The sequence below is a fragment of the Pantherophis guttatus genome, chromosome 15, assembly GCF_059756535.1.
Source record: "Pantherophis guttatus breed Tessera chromosome 15, ASM5975653v1, whole genome shotgun sequence".
NCBI lineage: Eukaryota > Metazoa > Chordata > Lepidosauria > Squamata > Colubridae > Pantherophis > Pantherophis guttatus.
This window is the reverse complement of record NC_142077.1, coordinates 1,159,597-1,175,308: the sequence shown is the minus strand read 5'-3', so window position 1 is coordinate 1,175,308 and position 15,712 is coordinate 1,159,597. Positions and strand designations below refer to the sequence as shown.

General features: G+C 48.8%; 1 protein-coding gene and 2 long non-coding RNA genes across 6 annotated transcripts in view; 1 reads left to right on the top strand and 2 right to left on the bottom strand.

Moving 5' to 3' along the window:
• CAMTA1 (calmodulin binding transcription activator 1) overlaps positions 1-5,080 on the bottom strand; it is a 348,998-nt gene extending 343,918 nt beyond the window's left edge. For 3 of the 4 annotated variants that reach the window (XM_087879233.1, XM_087879232.1, XM_087879235.1), the window contains exon 1: positions 4,929-5,061. In XM_087879233.1, the coding sequence (XP_087735359.1) occupies positions 4,929-4,953 (25 nt within the window). In that variant the 5' untranslated portion in view covers positions 4,954-5,061. Of the gene's footprint in view, positions 1-4,928 lie in introns of all 4 variants that reach the window. The other variant, XM_087879234.1, reaches the window with a different exon arrangement.
• Positions 5,081-5,185: 105 nt separating this feature from the next.
• LOC117669630 (uncharacterized) lies at positions 5,186-6,855 on the top strand. Its single transcript, XR_004592491.3, has 2 exons — positions 5,186-5,320; positions 6,327-6,855. It is a non-coding gene; the product is annotated as an uncharacterized LOC117669630 (long non-coding RNA).
• On the bottom strand, positions 6,290-14,792 carry LOC148111840 (uncharacterized). The gene is made up of 2 exons (XR_015730052.1): positions 14,684-14,792; positions 6,290-6,587 (listed from the first exon to the last, which is right to left on the bottom strand). It is a non-coding gene; the product is annotated as an uncharacterized LOC148111840 (long non-coding RNA).
• Between the last annotated feature and the right edge of the window lie 920 nt (positions 14,793-15,712).

The window sequence follows — 15,712 nt, the reverse complement described above, 5'->3', positions numbered from 1 at the left end:
CTAGGAATGTTGGGGGGGGGGGGGGAGGAGGAGATGGCCATTAGCGTGAGAGAGATATTCCTCCTAAATTGCGAGAATACAGCTAGTCCTCGCCTTACAACAGTCCATTTAGAGATAGTTCAAAATCACAACAGCCCTGAAAAAGGTGACTTATGACCGCTTCTCAAACTTACAACTGTGGCCTCATCTCGGTGGTCACATGATCAAAATTCAGAGGCTTGTCAACGGGCTCGCATTTATGACGGTCACAGTGGCCCAGGGTCACGTGGTCGATCCCCTTCTGACCAGCAGTCAATGGGGAAGCCTGGATTCACTTAACAACTGAGGCAAGAAAGGTCGTATAATGGGGCAAAATTCACTTAGCACGTCTCGCTTAGCCACGGGAATTTGAGGCTCAGCTGGGGTTTTTAAGTCAAGGACTACCTACACTGCGAGTGAGAAAACTACACGGATGTAGCCCAGGAAATCAGGAAGGCTGACTCCATTTTTACCGCACCACAAAATGATGTTGCAAGGGGGGGGGGAGGAGGAGAGGAGAAAGACAACCGAGCATCTATCTAAAAACTTGGAAGGAATTAAACCTACCACCGTCCACATACCCTGTTTCAGCAATATTATCCCAGAAGACGTCATTCTTACTGTGAGATGCACATCCTGAAACCTGATAGAGAGCCAGTCATGTGGACAGTCAGAAATAATGAACTAAAGGCATCAAAGTGGCAACTCAAAAATTTATTTTTTTAAAAAACGTTACATTTGCTGGATATGCAGAGAGGATTTTTCTCAGGCACCAGGAGTCTCAATGCTGGGGAAAGTTCTAAACGGTCTTCCCTAGCCTATCATTTTAATCTCCTAATACTCATCTGTACATTATTCACGAATGTATAGCGTAGGAGTTGGGACCCCTGAGGCAGCGTCACGCAAGCTACCATTCGTGTTAGGTAGAATTTGCACTTGGGGCTATTCTATTTACTGCAAAAGTTGATGGCGGGTATTAAAACTAGTATCATTTTTTTTTCCGGCCCCGGCCAAGATCAGAAATAAGACAATATTCTTCATGAGGTGATGCAAATGCCCGAAAAACTGCAACAGAAAGTAAATCATAACATATGGCGCATTATATATACACACACACACACACTGATTTTTAATCTCAGCAATAAGCACTGCCAAGTTGTTACAATGGCTCTATTATTACATCCCTCGGGTTGAAGTTTGGATCCATCTCGCCACTAAAGTCATCTTGCATTTTATCACGTTTGAATTTGGGATGCAACCAAACAGCAACTCCTGTGATAATTGGCAACTCGGCAAATAATGCCCGTGGATTCGTGTCGTCAGATAGAGGAGGAACACCGAACTGTTCCACAGCTGAATACACCCCGAACATTTAACCCCTTAAAAGGTCTGCTTTACCAACTTCTTTTTTTTATAAAGCCATTAAGTGAGCAGTCAAATATACTACCTCGATCTGTGTTTCTTTTTTAAAGGAATCTCCTAATATTTCCATTACAGATATCTCCAACAGTACATCACTACCCCCTTGTGGATATGAACTAAAAGCTGTTGATTCCGAATTTCAAAAACTATATTCTTTGGGGGCAATTCTCACCAGGAGTGCTCAGGATTTACCTGTTTCACTCACAAACACTGATGATTTATCTGTCTACCTTCATCCAAAGACCAACTGAACTCTCACCAGACTTCGTTTACATCGAAGTTTCATATGTTTGGAAGAATGCAACAAAAATGCCTCGGTTTATGTAACATTGTCCTAAAACGTAACATTGCCCTAGTACATTGTGCCGAGTAAGTAATGGATACATCATTTTAACAGGAAGCCTTTCCATTCCTATCAAAACTCATTTCAAATCATCTAAAATGGACGCAGGACCAAACTGAAGAGACGGATGTGAATTAGAGCCCACAACTTCATTTTATAAAGCACCCCCCCCTCCAGCGCTGGCATTCTCTTCAGTGAAACGACACTTCTCAGGGTTTTTTTTTTAAAAAGAGTTGTTTTTTTCCAATATCCAAAACAGACAGACTTCAAATCCACTGTCACTTTTGACTTTCATCGTCTAGCTTTTTTTTTTTTTTTTTTGCATTTGATGCCCCATCGGCTATCTTGACCTTCTAGCCCCATCATATCCAGCAGAAATAGAGGCCAGGAGGTTGTGGTGATGGCTACGATGTCCCTACCGTATTGTTTCCATTACCTTTTTCCAGGCCCTGGTTATTTTCAGTTCCAGCTACCAGCCTCTCTCAACTGCTCTAAAAATGACTCGGGTCAGAACATCTCCTGGACGGGAAACAGCGGAGCCTCCTTCAGCAACCCACGGTGCAAATGTTTTGTAGGACAGCGGCGGCAACTCATGCAAACACGTTCAGGGAGATGTTATAAATACACAAGCGTTGCCCCGTAGGTGAGACGAAAGGAGGCACGCAAGGACAAATACAAGCCTTGGATTAAGCCCATCTACGACAACGAACTTCTACTGGGGTGGTTGGGGGGTTTTTTTGCCCCATTAGTAAGGACACCTATTTAACTTTGGAGATGGAAATATTGCTCAGTGGGGCAACTTCTGCGTACCAACGGAAAAGCACAGGAAGACGAATTTTTCACCAATTTTTTTTTTTTTTTTTTTTTTTTTTAAATTTCAGAAACGAAGCATACGTCACCTTCCAGGCTCTTTCGGACAGAATCTAGTAGGGGCCGCATGAAAAAGAGGCAGGATTGGCTAACCGCCTTTGTGAAGTTTCTCTGATGAGCAGCATCACGTGTGAAATTGCCTTACGCCAAGCTAGTCCTTCAACTCATCTCTATGTTCTCGCCCTGGCGAAGAAATACCCAGTCTTCTGCCTCCTTGAAACCTGCAAAGGCTTTCCCGAAATCTCTAGTAGCCGAAGGGATTCTTAACAGGTTTGCAGATGGCAGGAACTCAACCCAGGGCCATCAAATGCCCGTTTTAAAAGCTACACCTACAATGGCAGCTCTCACCCTTTTCCTTCCTTCCACCACCACCCCTCGCCTCTGAAGCACCTGAAGAAGCTGACTCCACGCTTACAGTGTGCACAGATAGCTTCGGGAAATAGGTTCGACCCTCCACGTAAGATGTGGCAAAGACCACCGCTACCTTGCCAAAAAGTGAGGTGCGCAACTAGAGGCTACCTACGGTTCAGCAGCATTTAGGCCACACCGGCAAGGATTGTTGGCATGTGTGTGGGAGAACCAACACCGCGGCGGCTGGCTGGCTCTCGGGGTGGCTGGGAAATGGAGGCGCCATCAACTGTGACCGTATATTGGTCCTCTCTCAACTATTTACAGCCAGAAACAAGAGGCAGCCATAAAACCGAAGGGGTCGGTCCCTGTTCTCTTTAGGCTTATGCTCTATGGACAGGGAGGCGGGGGAGGGAAGGAAGGAAGGCGTTAAATGGAAAGCACTGAATGTAGGCCAGTCATGATCCCAAAATCCTGTCTGGATAGCGTTATACGTATATATGCATGTGGGTGTATGTATACGTGTGTCTGGATGGATAGATGGATGGATGCAGAGAAAGAGATGACAAGATGCAGATAGGATATATGAACAGATTAGATGGAGATAGATAGATAGATAGATAGATAGATAGATAGATAGATAGATAGATCATGGTAGATTATAGATGGATGGATGGATGATAGAAGATAGATAGGTTAGGTAGGTAAATGATACACATAGACAGAGAAAAATGAATGGATGGATAGATGATACTGAGATTTATAGATTATAGATATGGACAAATCAACACACATATATCTATACACACATCTACATCTACACCCATATATACTCATGTATGCATGTATCTCTAAAACACGCACAAGGCTGCATCAATGTCAATCTTTTCCCCTTCTCCATCTAGGAAGGCACGTCCAACCCCGGCTTATTCCTGCACAGCTCAGGCTTGACAGGCAAGCACCAAGCGCCACCGACCCCAAAAGAGGCTCAGAGGGATTTTTTTTTTTTTTTTAAATCAAGAAGGGACCGTTTCCATCCCACTTTGGCTGGCCATTCTCTTCCCAGCTCCAGCAGGCTCAGCGCCAGCCGGTAGTTTCCCTTCCCCCCCCTTCCTCCTCCTCCGCCTCCCTTCCTTCTGAGCCCCCCTCCCCGAAAATCCCTTCCCCCATCTTCTTCCCACCAGGAAGTGCCCTGCTTTCCCTCCTCCTCCTCCCTCCCCCCACCCCTCCACATTCAGACCCCCCTCCTCAACCTCGGGGATGGGGGAGGGGAGGGGGTGTTTCCCATTCCTCCTTTTTCCCCCCTCCCTCCCTCCTCCATCCTCGGGTGACCCCTGCAGGCGGCATCCCACCCTCTCCTCGGCCAAGCCAGGGGGAAAGGGCACTTTGGGGGAGGGGGGTTGATGGGAGGGGGCTGCCCCTCGCCCTTTGGCTGCGGGTTTCCAGAGAGGGACCCCTTCAAATATCCACCACCAGTCAACCCAGGTGGGGGGGGAGGGGTTGGAAGAGGAGGAAGGAGGGTCTCTCGGTCGCCAGGCAACGACGCCGGGCCGCCGCCCCCCCCCGCGAGGGGGGAAAAGGAGGAGGGGCCTCTCGTCGGCCCCGCCCCCTCCCCAGGAGGGCGCCGGCGCCCCGCCCCTCCCAACTTTCGGGGTCCCGAGGCCTCATAGATTCCCCCCCCCTCACCCACCCCCCCTCCCTCCCTCCCCTCCCTTCCCCCCTCCCCCGCGAGGAACGAGAAGGGCGGGAAGGCGAGGAGGAGAAAGGAGGAGGAGGAGGAGGCAATTCCGGAGGGGCCGCGCATGCGCGTTCCCGCCGGTTTCCCCTCACAGCCCTTCCAGTCAGTCAGTCGGTCGGTTGGTTCTCCCCCCGCCCCTCCCCCCACCACCACCTCAGAAGGCGGCCCCGGCCGGCTCTCCCCGCTCACCTTCCGGCTTGTTTTCGGCGGCCATTTCCCCTCCGCGCGCCACATCCTCCTCCGCCGCCTCCTCCTCGCGACCAGGATCCAGGCAGGCGCGCGCGCTGCTCCCGCCGCCGCCGCCGCCGCTGCCGCTGCTGTCGCCGCCTCTCCCGCTGGCCCCGCCCCTTCCTCTCCTCCGTTTCCGGTTCCGCTCCCGCCTTCCCCCCCTCCCCGGCCGGGCCCGTAACCGGCTTTTCTTCCCTCTTCTGTGGCTTCGGGCGGCCGTTGCTTCCCTCGGGAGGCTTGCCTTCTTGCCGGTTTCCGCCGCCTTTTTTTCCGGCCTTCTTTCTCGTCCTCCCTCACGCTCCCTCACACACGCCCGCGGTTGCCATTGGGCGCTCGGCGGGATGGGCGTCGAGGTGAGCCAACCGGCGCTGGGAGGAGGCGGGCGCGAGGAGAGGATGGGCCTTGACTGGCAAGCACGCCGGCTTATGGACGGGTGGACTTGACAGGTGGGCGGGGCCAACCAAGAGGGGAGGCGTATCGGAAGCGCCAGGGTAGCTAGGATGAAAGGAGGAGGGGGGGGAACGGGGGAGGAGGAGGGGGAGGCGCTCCTTAGTGCTGAGCGAGGGACAGTAGCGAATCGGAGGTCGCGGAGGGAGACCGATGGCGCGATGACAGCCGCGGCGGCCAATAGGCGGCTGGAGAGGCTCTGAAAGGCGGGAAGAAGTCAGTGACGCAAATAGCGGGGAGCACCGGTAGCGCGGCTCAGAAGAGGGGGGGGAGTGTTAGAAAGGAGAGCGCGAGCGCTCAGAGGGGCAGGGCGAAAAAACCCAAAGGGCGATTTCATTGGCTCGCCTGCCTTGACAGGCAGCCGCGCCCTCCTCGGCCCGCTAACCCTAAACAAAGCTCCTGATTGGCCCAGACGCGAGGGGAGCGGAGCTGCCACCTGGAAAGGGCCGGAGCGAGTCGGCGGCGCTGATTGGCCAGCGCCTTCTTCTTTTCCCCTCCCCCTCCCAGGAGGATCCCGCCTCCTGGAATGCGAGTCTCGTGGCGGCGGGCGGACATGCGTGTCATTGGAAGATTCCCCGGGATCCCGTCTTTTAATTGGAGGCTTCCGAGGAAGGGATCACGGACGGTGCAATTCTTTCATTAGCAAGGCAGTGGGAATGCAACTTTGTCCAGCTGATGCACGCATTCCATTGATTGCACGTGTGAACGCGTGACACGCATGCAGGTTTTCTCATTAACACCCTTGTTTCTCTACTATTATTATTATTTTTATTTACTTTATTCATTAAACATGAAACTCAGTCAACTGAACATTTAAAAATGCATTTAAAAATTATTATTATTTACTTTATTCATTAAACATGAAACTCGGTCAATGGAATTATTATATTTATATTTATTTATTACTTTCAGGTCATGCCTTGATTGCAGCTCTTGATTGCATCCCTTAAGCCAGCAAACCCTGCAAGGATCAAAATTTATTAAAAAAACGGCGAAGACCCGAATTCTTGGGGCGCCTCTGATGAAGGATCCCGTGGGCGGGGGTGGTGGGATCTATTTTTTCAGCCAGCCTTGTCACGGACAGCTCAGGGGTTCTTGGATCAAAGCTCTCGGTTTGCTGGAATCAAGATATATTGCATCGGCAGCGTTCCCACCGTCTATTAAGGAAAGGAGCTGAAAAAAAGGAATGAAATAGTCTGCTTCGCTGTTATTACTTAAAAAGAGCAAAATGTGACAGAGTTGGATTTTTCCCCCTCCCTCCCCAAATAATCCCACTTTAGTGGAAGGGAAAAAAATTTAAGGTAGTCCTTGACTTGCAACAGCTCATTTAGTGACGGTTGAAAGAAAGAAGGGAACCGGAAAAAAAGGGACGTGACTGTTTTTTTCACACTTACGACCACTGCACCATCCCCAGGGTCACATGATTAAAATTCAGACGCTTGGCAATTGACTCATACATATGACCGTTGCAGTGTCTGCTTCATGTGATTCCCTTTTGCAACCTTCTGACGAGCAAAGTCAATGGATCCACTTAACAGCCACATTACTAACTTTAACAGCTGCACTGATTCGCTTACAGGCTGCAGCAGGAAAGGTCGTAAAACAGGGCAAAGCTCGCTTAACAACTGTCTCATTTAGCAGCAGAAATGTTGGCCTCCGCGTTGGTCGTAAATTGAGGTCTACCTAAATCTCCAAACGGGTGCATATGGAGGAAATAATATGGAGCTAATTTTGGGTGACAAAAACGCCACCAGAAAACATTTTTCGAACCTAAAGTATCTGGAATTTGGCCTTTTGTCACTTTGAATGGCATACGTCATTCTTCTCATCTGGATGTTTCTGTCCCCAAATTATCCAAAATCAAATTAGCACGAACTGAAGATTTTTTTCAACATTATCGTCCTATTTCCCCTGTTGCCTTTTTTCAGAAGATCACCGTAATTTGTTATCCGAAAGGTGGCTGAAGTTTCCCCCCCTTCTAATGACATTTCCAATTCTTAATGAGTTTAGTTTTTGCAATAGTGATTGCATAAATACCGACTGATTGCAGTTGGGGCAATATATTGATCTTATAATTAGATCCTCTCCTTGTAATTCCCTCTTTGATAAACACAAATTTACCCTGGTTGCCTCTAACGGAATTAGTATCCCTAAAAGTTTGTGATTCAAACGGCTCCTTCTGTGACTTTAGCAAGTGCTGGAAAAACCATTCTACACAACCCAAGTGTCATTATTACAATGCGGTTTCTCTAGCGACAACAACATACCCGGCTTAACTTCCTATAGACTTTTACTCATTCTTTTCTTCATCATCTTTGATTGATCCAGTGCCATTAAGCCTCCGTAGCAATAGTTAAATTATCCATCTCCCAAACCTCCCAAGTTTATATCAGCCACATGGATAAAATGGACAGAATGGAGGAATTTGCATAATATAATTTGTACTTGGTAACAGCAGCATATCGTGTCCATCAGGGGATGTCACCTGTGAGTCTCCCAGAGTCAGTCTGAAGTCGGGCAGTTCCTACATCGAAAAGAAAGGAAGGGAGGGAAGGAGAGAGAAGGGAAGGAAGGAAGGAAGGGTGAGAGCGGAAGGAAGGAAGGAAGGAAGGAAGGGGAGGATGGAGGAAGGAGAGGATGGAGGAAGGAGAGGATGGAGAAAGGAAGGGAGAATTGAAAAAAGGAAGGAAGAGAGCAAGAGGAAGGAAAGAGAGGATGGAGAAAGGGAGGGAGGGAGGAGAGGATGGAGAAAGGGAGGAAGGATTGAAAAGAGGAAAGAAGAGAATGAGAGGAAGGAAGGAGAGGATGAGAAAGGGAGGGAGGAGAGGATGGAGACAGGGAAGAAGGATTGAAAAGAGGAAAGAAGAGAACAAGAGGAAGGAAGGAGAGGATGGAGAAAGGAAGGGAGGAAGTTAGGAAGGAAGAAGAGGATGGAGAAAAAGAGGAAGGAAGAGGCGAGAGAGAGAAAGAGAGAGAAGTATTAACACTTCACAAGATCTTGATTCTATCCCTCACTTGATGCAACCAAGAACTGCATTGGCTTTTTTGGTTGAAGTCCACATGCCTTCAAAGTGCCCAATGTTGGAGATCCTTGGCTCTAAAAATCTGAGAACAGGTCGGAAGTCCCATGTTTTTGTCCTGCGGTAATTTTGAACAAACGGTCATAAATCAAGGACTCTCTGCCTCATCAAAACTGACTCCATAGCTCCTGGAGCTCATTCCCACCTGCCCGCAAGATCCTCCCAATCCGCATGTTTTTTGGGGGGGGAAAGGCCGCAACCTATCCCCTGTTTAGTAGCCGAAAAAAAAGATGTCCTCTTTATAGGAGATCCAAATTCACTTCTCAGAACACTCTGTTCTGCTTGTCAACAATGCAGAGGGTTGATGTTCTCCAGCCGCTAAGATGGAACATCAATTATTTACCGAAGGAAGGCAGCTAAATCTTAAATATTTCAGCCTGAGAATTGTGCTGGAAGAGGAATGGCAGAATTCATGTTCCGGGTCTGTCTTGTCTCTGTTGTTTGCTTGATGTGCTCCACCAGATGTTGGTGGATCATGTTGAGATATGATCTTCTCCACGGTCTACACCATGGCCTACATTTAGCTGCGAATGGGGTGCAGGAACGAATGATTGAAGGAGCTAGGTATGTCTAGTCGAAGAAAAGGACTAGGGGGTGACATGATAGCATCTTCCAATGTTTGAGGGGCTGCCCCAAAGAAGAGGGGGCTCCACCTATTCTCCAAACCTCCAAAGAGGGCAGACCAAGAAGCAACAGATGGAAACTCTCCTTGATGAGAAGAAACCTTGAATTAAGGAGGAATTTCCTGACAAGACAATTAACCAGTGGAACGACTTGCCACCAGAAGTTGTGGCTGCTCCATCACTGGGGTTTTTAAGAAGAGACTAGACAGCTGTTTGTCTGAAAAGGTCTAGGGTCTCCTGCTTGAGCAGAAGGTTGGACTAGAGGACCTCTAAGGTCCCTACCAACTCTGTAATTCCAGATCAATTAACCAGCGGAAGGGCTTGTCCCCTCTTGGCATGGATGCTCCATCGTTGGAAGTCTTCAAGAAGAGACTGGGCAGCCATTTGTCTGGAATTGTATACGGCCTCCTGCCTTCACCTGGGGGTTGGACTAGAAGACCTCCAAGGTCCCTTCCAACCCTATTGGAAGACGGCTAAGAGGAATATGGATGGAGAGAAAGAGGTGGAGAGAAACAGAACAAGAAGGGAAGGGGGGAAAGGAAGGACAAAAGGAGGGAAGGGGAAGGAAGGAAGGAAGGAAAAGGAGAGAAGGAAAAGGGAGGGAGGGAAGGAGGAAGGAAGATTGGAAGGTGAGAATGGGAGAAGAAAGGAAGGAAGGAAGGAAGGAAGGAAAAGGAAGGGAAGGAAGATTGGAAGGTGAGAATGGGAAAAGGGTAAGGGAGGAAGGAAGGAAAAGGAGAGAAGGAAAAGGGAGGGAGGAAAGGAGGAAGGAAGATTGGAAGATGAGAATGGGAGAAGGAAGGAAGGAAAAGGGAGGGAGGGAAGGAAGATTGGAAGGTGAGAATGGGAGAAGGGTAAGGAAGGAAGGAAGGAAAAGGAGAGAAGGAAAAGGGAGGGAGGGAAGGAGGAAGGAAGATTGGAAGGCGAGAATGGGAGAAGGAAGGAAGGAAGGAAAAGGGAGGGAGGGAAGGAGGATTGGAAGGTGAGAATGGGAAAAGGGGAAGGAAGGAAGAAAGGAAAAGGGAGGGAAGGAAGATTGGAAGGTGAGAAAGAAAAGGAAGGGAAGGAAAAAAGAGGGAAGGAAGATTGGAAGGTGAGAGAAGAAGGAAGGAAAAGGGAGGGAGGGAAGGAAGATTGGAAGGTGAGAATGAGAAAAGGAAGGAGGGAAGGAGGAGGGAGGGAAGGAGGAAGGAAGATTGGAAGGTGAGAATGAGAAAAGGAAGGAAGGGGAAAGAGGGAGAAAAGGAAAGCAATCATCAGGATGTGCCAAGGCCTTGAATCTCAGCCTTCTGACTCAGTTTTCATGTCTGAATGGCTTTTAGCGTTTCCTGGAAACAACCTTTTTGTGTTAGCTTGGCAACCGTGTACGGAGCGTCTTCAGGTGCTTCTTTTCTGTAGCCGAGAGGATTATTTCTCGGGCCAAAAGGACAACAGCCCTTTCCACAATAACATCAGAGAAGCGGCAGAATCAGGGGGGTGAAATGCCCCCCCCACCCCAGAATAGAAGCAAAGATATCGGAGGAACATTTTGGAACAACAAGCTGACTTGTTGACAATTCCTCTGGGGAATTCATTTAACGCAGGGGTCAGCAACCTGCGGCTCTGGAGCCGCATGTGGCTCTTTCACCCCTCTGCTGTGGCTTGACAAGGCTCTGATGGGGGGGGGGCTTTGCTGAAGTCAGGATAGGCTCCTCAATTAAAGGTGCTCAGGTGCCATCCCTCCTGCTATTCTGTTATTTTATTCTGTTATTCCTCCTTGAAAAACCCATGTTGGCTTCTTCCAAGCAATGCATTGATTTCCACAGACTTTCCAAGAGGTTTTCAAGCAAAGATTGGACAACCATTTGGCCAGAATGGAATAAAGTCTTCTGCTTGAGCAGGGGGTTGGACTAGAAGACCTCCAAGGTCCCTTCCACCCTCAGGACTCTATGATTCTATTAGTGGCCTTTGTCCAATGATGTGCACCTTATCGCTATCCGTGGTCCTGAAAGCCACCGCAGTTACTTGTGGAGCTATCCGTGGTCCTGAAAGCCACCGCAGTTACTTGTGGAGCTATCCGTGGTCCTGAAAGCCACCGCAGTTACTTGTGGAGCTATCTGTGGTCCTGAAAGCCACCGCAGTTACTTGTGGAGCTATCTGTGGTCCTGAAAGCCACCGCAGTTACTTGTGGAGCTATCCGTGGTCCTGAAAGCCACCGCAGTTACTTGTGGAGCTATCCGTGGTCCTGAAAGCCACCGCAGTTACTTGTGGAGCTATCCGTGGTCCTGAAAGCCACCGCAGTTACTTGTGGAGCTATCCGTGGTCCTGAAAGCCATCGCAGTTACTTGTGGAGCTATCCGTGGTCCTGAAAGCCACCGCAGTTACTTGTGGAGCTATCCGTGGTCCTGAAAGCCACCGCAGTTACTTGTGGAGCTATCCATGGTCCTGAAAGATAACTAGGTTACAGCTAGTCCAGGGGTAAGCAACCTGTGGCTCTGGAGCCGTATGTGGCTCTTTCACCCCTTGGCTGTGGCTCCCTGTCACTCAAAATATGTGTCATCACCGCCAATGTATGGCACCCGCTGGCACGCGATTTATTGAGCTTTTTGACTCCCAGTAGGCCAACCATGAATAAATCCAAGAAAAGAAAAGTTTCAGAAGAAAACAGAATGTTTACTTCAACTACATATTCTAGTTTTGTGACCACTCAAGATATAGTCAGGCACGGGAAAGGTTTTTGTGGCTCCCGGTGTTTTCTTTTCTGTGGGAAATGGGTCCAAATGGCTCTTTGAGTATTTAAGGTTGCAGACCCCTGATTTAACGTTTCTCTGCCATCCGAGAGCCACCACCGTCCTTGCCCAAGGAATATTCTCATTTTCTTTCCAAAAATCATCTTTGGGTAACATCTCACGCCCTTCCTGAACCCACCACTCTTCTTTCTCCTCCTCCTCCTTTTTTTCTCTTCTTTCTTTTCCCTCGCTTTCTCTCTCCCCTTCTGCAACTAAGGAGAAATTTCCTGGCAGGGAGGAAAATTTTTATTCCCCCCCCCTCCCCAGACGGAGACGCGACTGTCTAATGTCCCATCCGTCCATCTGTCTCAGCCCTCAAAAATCCGATTTGTTTTCCGCCCATCAATATTTGATCGGGACGTATTTCTTCCTAAATTGGAAATGCGGGGACTATAAAAGGAGGCTCTTGTAATGGAAAATCTCTTCCTGCCGGGGAAGAGGGAAAAAAAAGGGGGGGTGCATTAAGCCAGCAACCCACCCACCCCGAAAGACGAGTTTTAAAATGTCAGGTATTCCTCCAGGCTGCGGGAAGGAAAGACAGATTGAAGGAGTAAAGGTAACCCAGTTCCAATTTCCCACAGAAATTAATCCGAGGCGGCGAAAGGCTTCTGCGGTGGCCAGAAATCTGATTTAATGCTTCTAGGGCCCTCGGTTTTTTGGTTTTAACTGTGATCAACTCCCACAAGCGCTTAGGTTGTGCGAAGAATTAATTTTCTTTCTCCTGCTCCTTGTCTTGAAATCTGATTCTGGAAACGGGTAGGGGGTCTCCAGGAGGTTGCAAGCAGGATCTTCAGCATAGCAGGGATTGGCCATAGTGTCCCTATAGGAGAGTCCGTGCGGGGCTAAGCCCCCTCTGCTTTTTTGCAATTGCTTCAGGGGAATCTCTGGTTTGGTTTCAAATGGAGACCCCCACCCCTCTCTCTATCTTATCTATCTCTAAATAGAACAGAGAGAGAGAAGGAAGGGAAGGAGAAAAGGAAGGAAGGAAGGAAGAAGAGAGAAGGATACAGAGGGAGGGAGGGAAGGAAGGAAGGAGAGAGATAGAAAGATAGAAGGCAGAGAAGGAAGGAAGGAAGGAAGGAAGGAAGGAAGGAAGCAATGAAGGAAGGAAGGAAGAAGGAAGGAAGAAGGCAGAGGGAAGGAAAGGAAGGAAGGACGGAGAGAGATAGAAAGAAAGAAGGAGAGGGAAGGAAAGAAGGAAGGAAGGAAATAGAAAGATAGAAGGCAGAGGGAAAGGGAAGGAAGGAAGGAGAGAGATAGAAAGAAAGAAGGAGAGGGAAGGAAAGAAGGAAGGAAGGAGAGATAGAAAGAAAGAAGGCAGAGGGAAAGGGAAGGAAGGAAGGAGAGAGATAGAAAGAAAGAAGGAGAGGGAAGGAAAGAAGGAAGGAAGGAGAGATAGAAAGAAAGAAGGCAGAGGGAAAGGGAAGGAAGGAAGGATAGAAAAAGAAGGCAGAGGGAAGGAAAGAAGGAAGGAGATAGAAAGAAAGAAGGCAGAGGGAAAGGAAGGAAGGAAGGAAAGAGATAGAAAGAAAGAAGGCAGAGGGAAAGGAAGGAAGGAAGGAAGGAAGGAAGGAAGGAAGGAAGGAAGGAAGGAAGGAAGGAAGGAAGGAAGGAAGGGGTCCCAGGGAAGGCATGATGGCCTGTTTCGGTAATCAGAACATAGAATCCTAGGGTTGGAAGGGGCCCTCAGAGGTCTTCTAGTCCAACCCTCTGCTCAAGCAGGAAACCTTATACAGGTATTCCTTGACTGACCACCACAATGGAGCCCAAAACCTTTGTTGCTAAGCGACAAAGGGTGGGGTGGGGCTGCGACGGTCCTTAAGCGTGAAAACCGGCCCCAAGCCGAGCCCCTTTTGTTCAGTGCCGTTGTAACTTTGAACGGACGCTAAACGGGCAATGATAAATCGAGGACTGCCTCCACCGTCTTGCCTGGCGGCCTGGCGCACCTGTGAAAGAGAGGTGGGCGCCCACCCAGGGACCCCCCCCAAGGCTGGAGAAGAGGAAGAGCTCCGGAATGAGCAAGAGCTGGATTTTCTTTTTTCTTCTTTTGAATTTTCAAGGTCTTTGAGAAGAGGGCAGCTCTGCACCTCCGCATTATATTAATCTTTTCTTTCTTTCTTTCTTTCTTTCTTTCTTTCTTTCTTTCATTTCATTCCTTCCTTCTCTCTCTGCCTTCTATCTTTCTATGTCTCTCCTTCCTTCCTTCCTTCCTTCCTCCCTTACTTTCCACAGTCTTCCTTCTATCCTCTCTCTTTCCCCTTCCTTCCTTCATTTTCCTTCCTTCCTTCATTTCATTTCATTTCTTCTTTTCTGCCTTCTCTGCCTCCCTTCCTTCTCTTTCTATGTCTTTTTCCTTCCTTACTCCCTTCCTTTCCACACTCTTCCTTCTATCCTCTCTTTCCCCCTCCCTTCCTCTTCTCCTGTTTCTCAATTCCTTCTTCTTTTTCTCCTCCTCCTTCTTCTCTTTCTTCCCCTTCTTCTCCTATTTTTCAATTCCTCCTCCTTCTTTTTCTCCTCCTCCTCCTCCTCTTTCCTCTTCTTCTTCCCCTTCTTCTCCTATTTCTCAATTCCTTCTTCTTTTTCTCCTCCTCCTCCTTCTCTTTCCTCTCCTCCTTGTCCTATTTTTCAATTCCTCTTCCTTCTTTTTCTGCTCCTCCTCCTCCTCTTTCCTCTTCTTCTTCCCCTTCTTCTCCTATTTCTCAATTCCTCCTCCTCCTCCTCTGAGGGAGACTTTAGCAGGCTCTCATCCCTCCTCCCTCCCTCCTTCCCCCCCCCCCCTTCCCAGCCCAGCCTCTCACCTGAGCCTCTCTGACAGCAGCATCTGGAGCAGAAGCCTCACGCAACATTAAACACCATGTTCTTTCAAGGGTGGGCAGGATCCTTTTCCCTCCGAGCCGTGCCGATAATAGACTTGACTTTTTCGGGCCCTACACCTACAAAAAGGCATAAAAGAAAGGTTACCCAGGCAAAGTGGAAAGCAAGAGACTTTAATTAATCCCAGAGTGCTCTCGCTCTCGCTCTCTTTTTTCTCTTTCTCTCTCTCTCCCTCCCTCCCTCTCTCTCTGTCTCTCTCGCTCTCTTTTTTTCCCTTTCTCTTTCTCTCTCTCTCCCTCCATCCCTCTATCTCTCTCCCCCCACCCTCCTCCCTTCCCTCCCTCCCTCTCTCTCTCTCTCTCTTATTTTTTTTCTTTCTCTCTCTCTCTCTCTCCCTCCCTCTCTCTCTTTCTCTCTCTCTCTTTTTTCCCTTTCTCTTTCTCTCTCTCCCTCCATCCCTCTCTCTCTCTCCCCTCCCTCCTCCCTTCCCTCTCTTTCTCTCTTTCTCTCTCTCTCTCTTATTTTTTCTCTCTCTCTCTCTCCCTCCCTCCCTCTTTCTCTCTCTTTTTTCCCTTTCTCTTTCTCTCTCTCTCCCTCCATCCCCCCTCTCTCTCCCCCCTCCCTCCTCCCTTCCCTCCTTCTCTCTCTTTCTCTCTCTATTTTTTTTCTTTCTCTCTCTCTCCATCCCTCCCTCTCTTTCTCTCTCTCTCTCTTTTTTCCCTTTCTCTTTCTCTCTCTCTCCCTCCATCCCTCTCTCCCCCCCTCTCTCTTTCTCTCTCTCTCTCTCTTATTTTTTTTCTTTCTCTCTCTCTCTCTCTCCCTTCCTCCCTCCCTCTCTTTCTCTCTTTCTCTCTCTCTCTCTCTCTCTCTCAGCTGGGCAAGCCAGAAGCTGCGCGGAGATCTTGGTTTACTGAACCGGCTTCGGAAGATCCTGATATTCTTCCAAATGCTTATTTATTTGTTTTTCTCCTGCTTGGAGACGTGGCCATCCCAATGCTCAGCTTGGTGCTTTC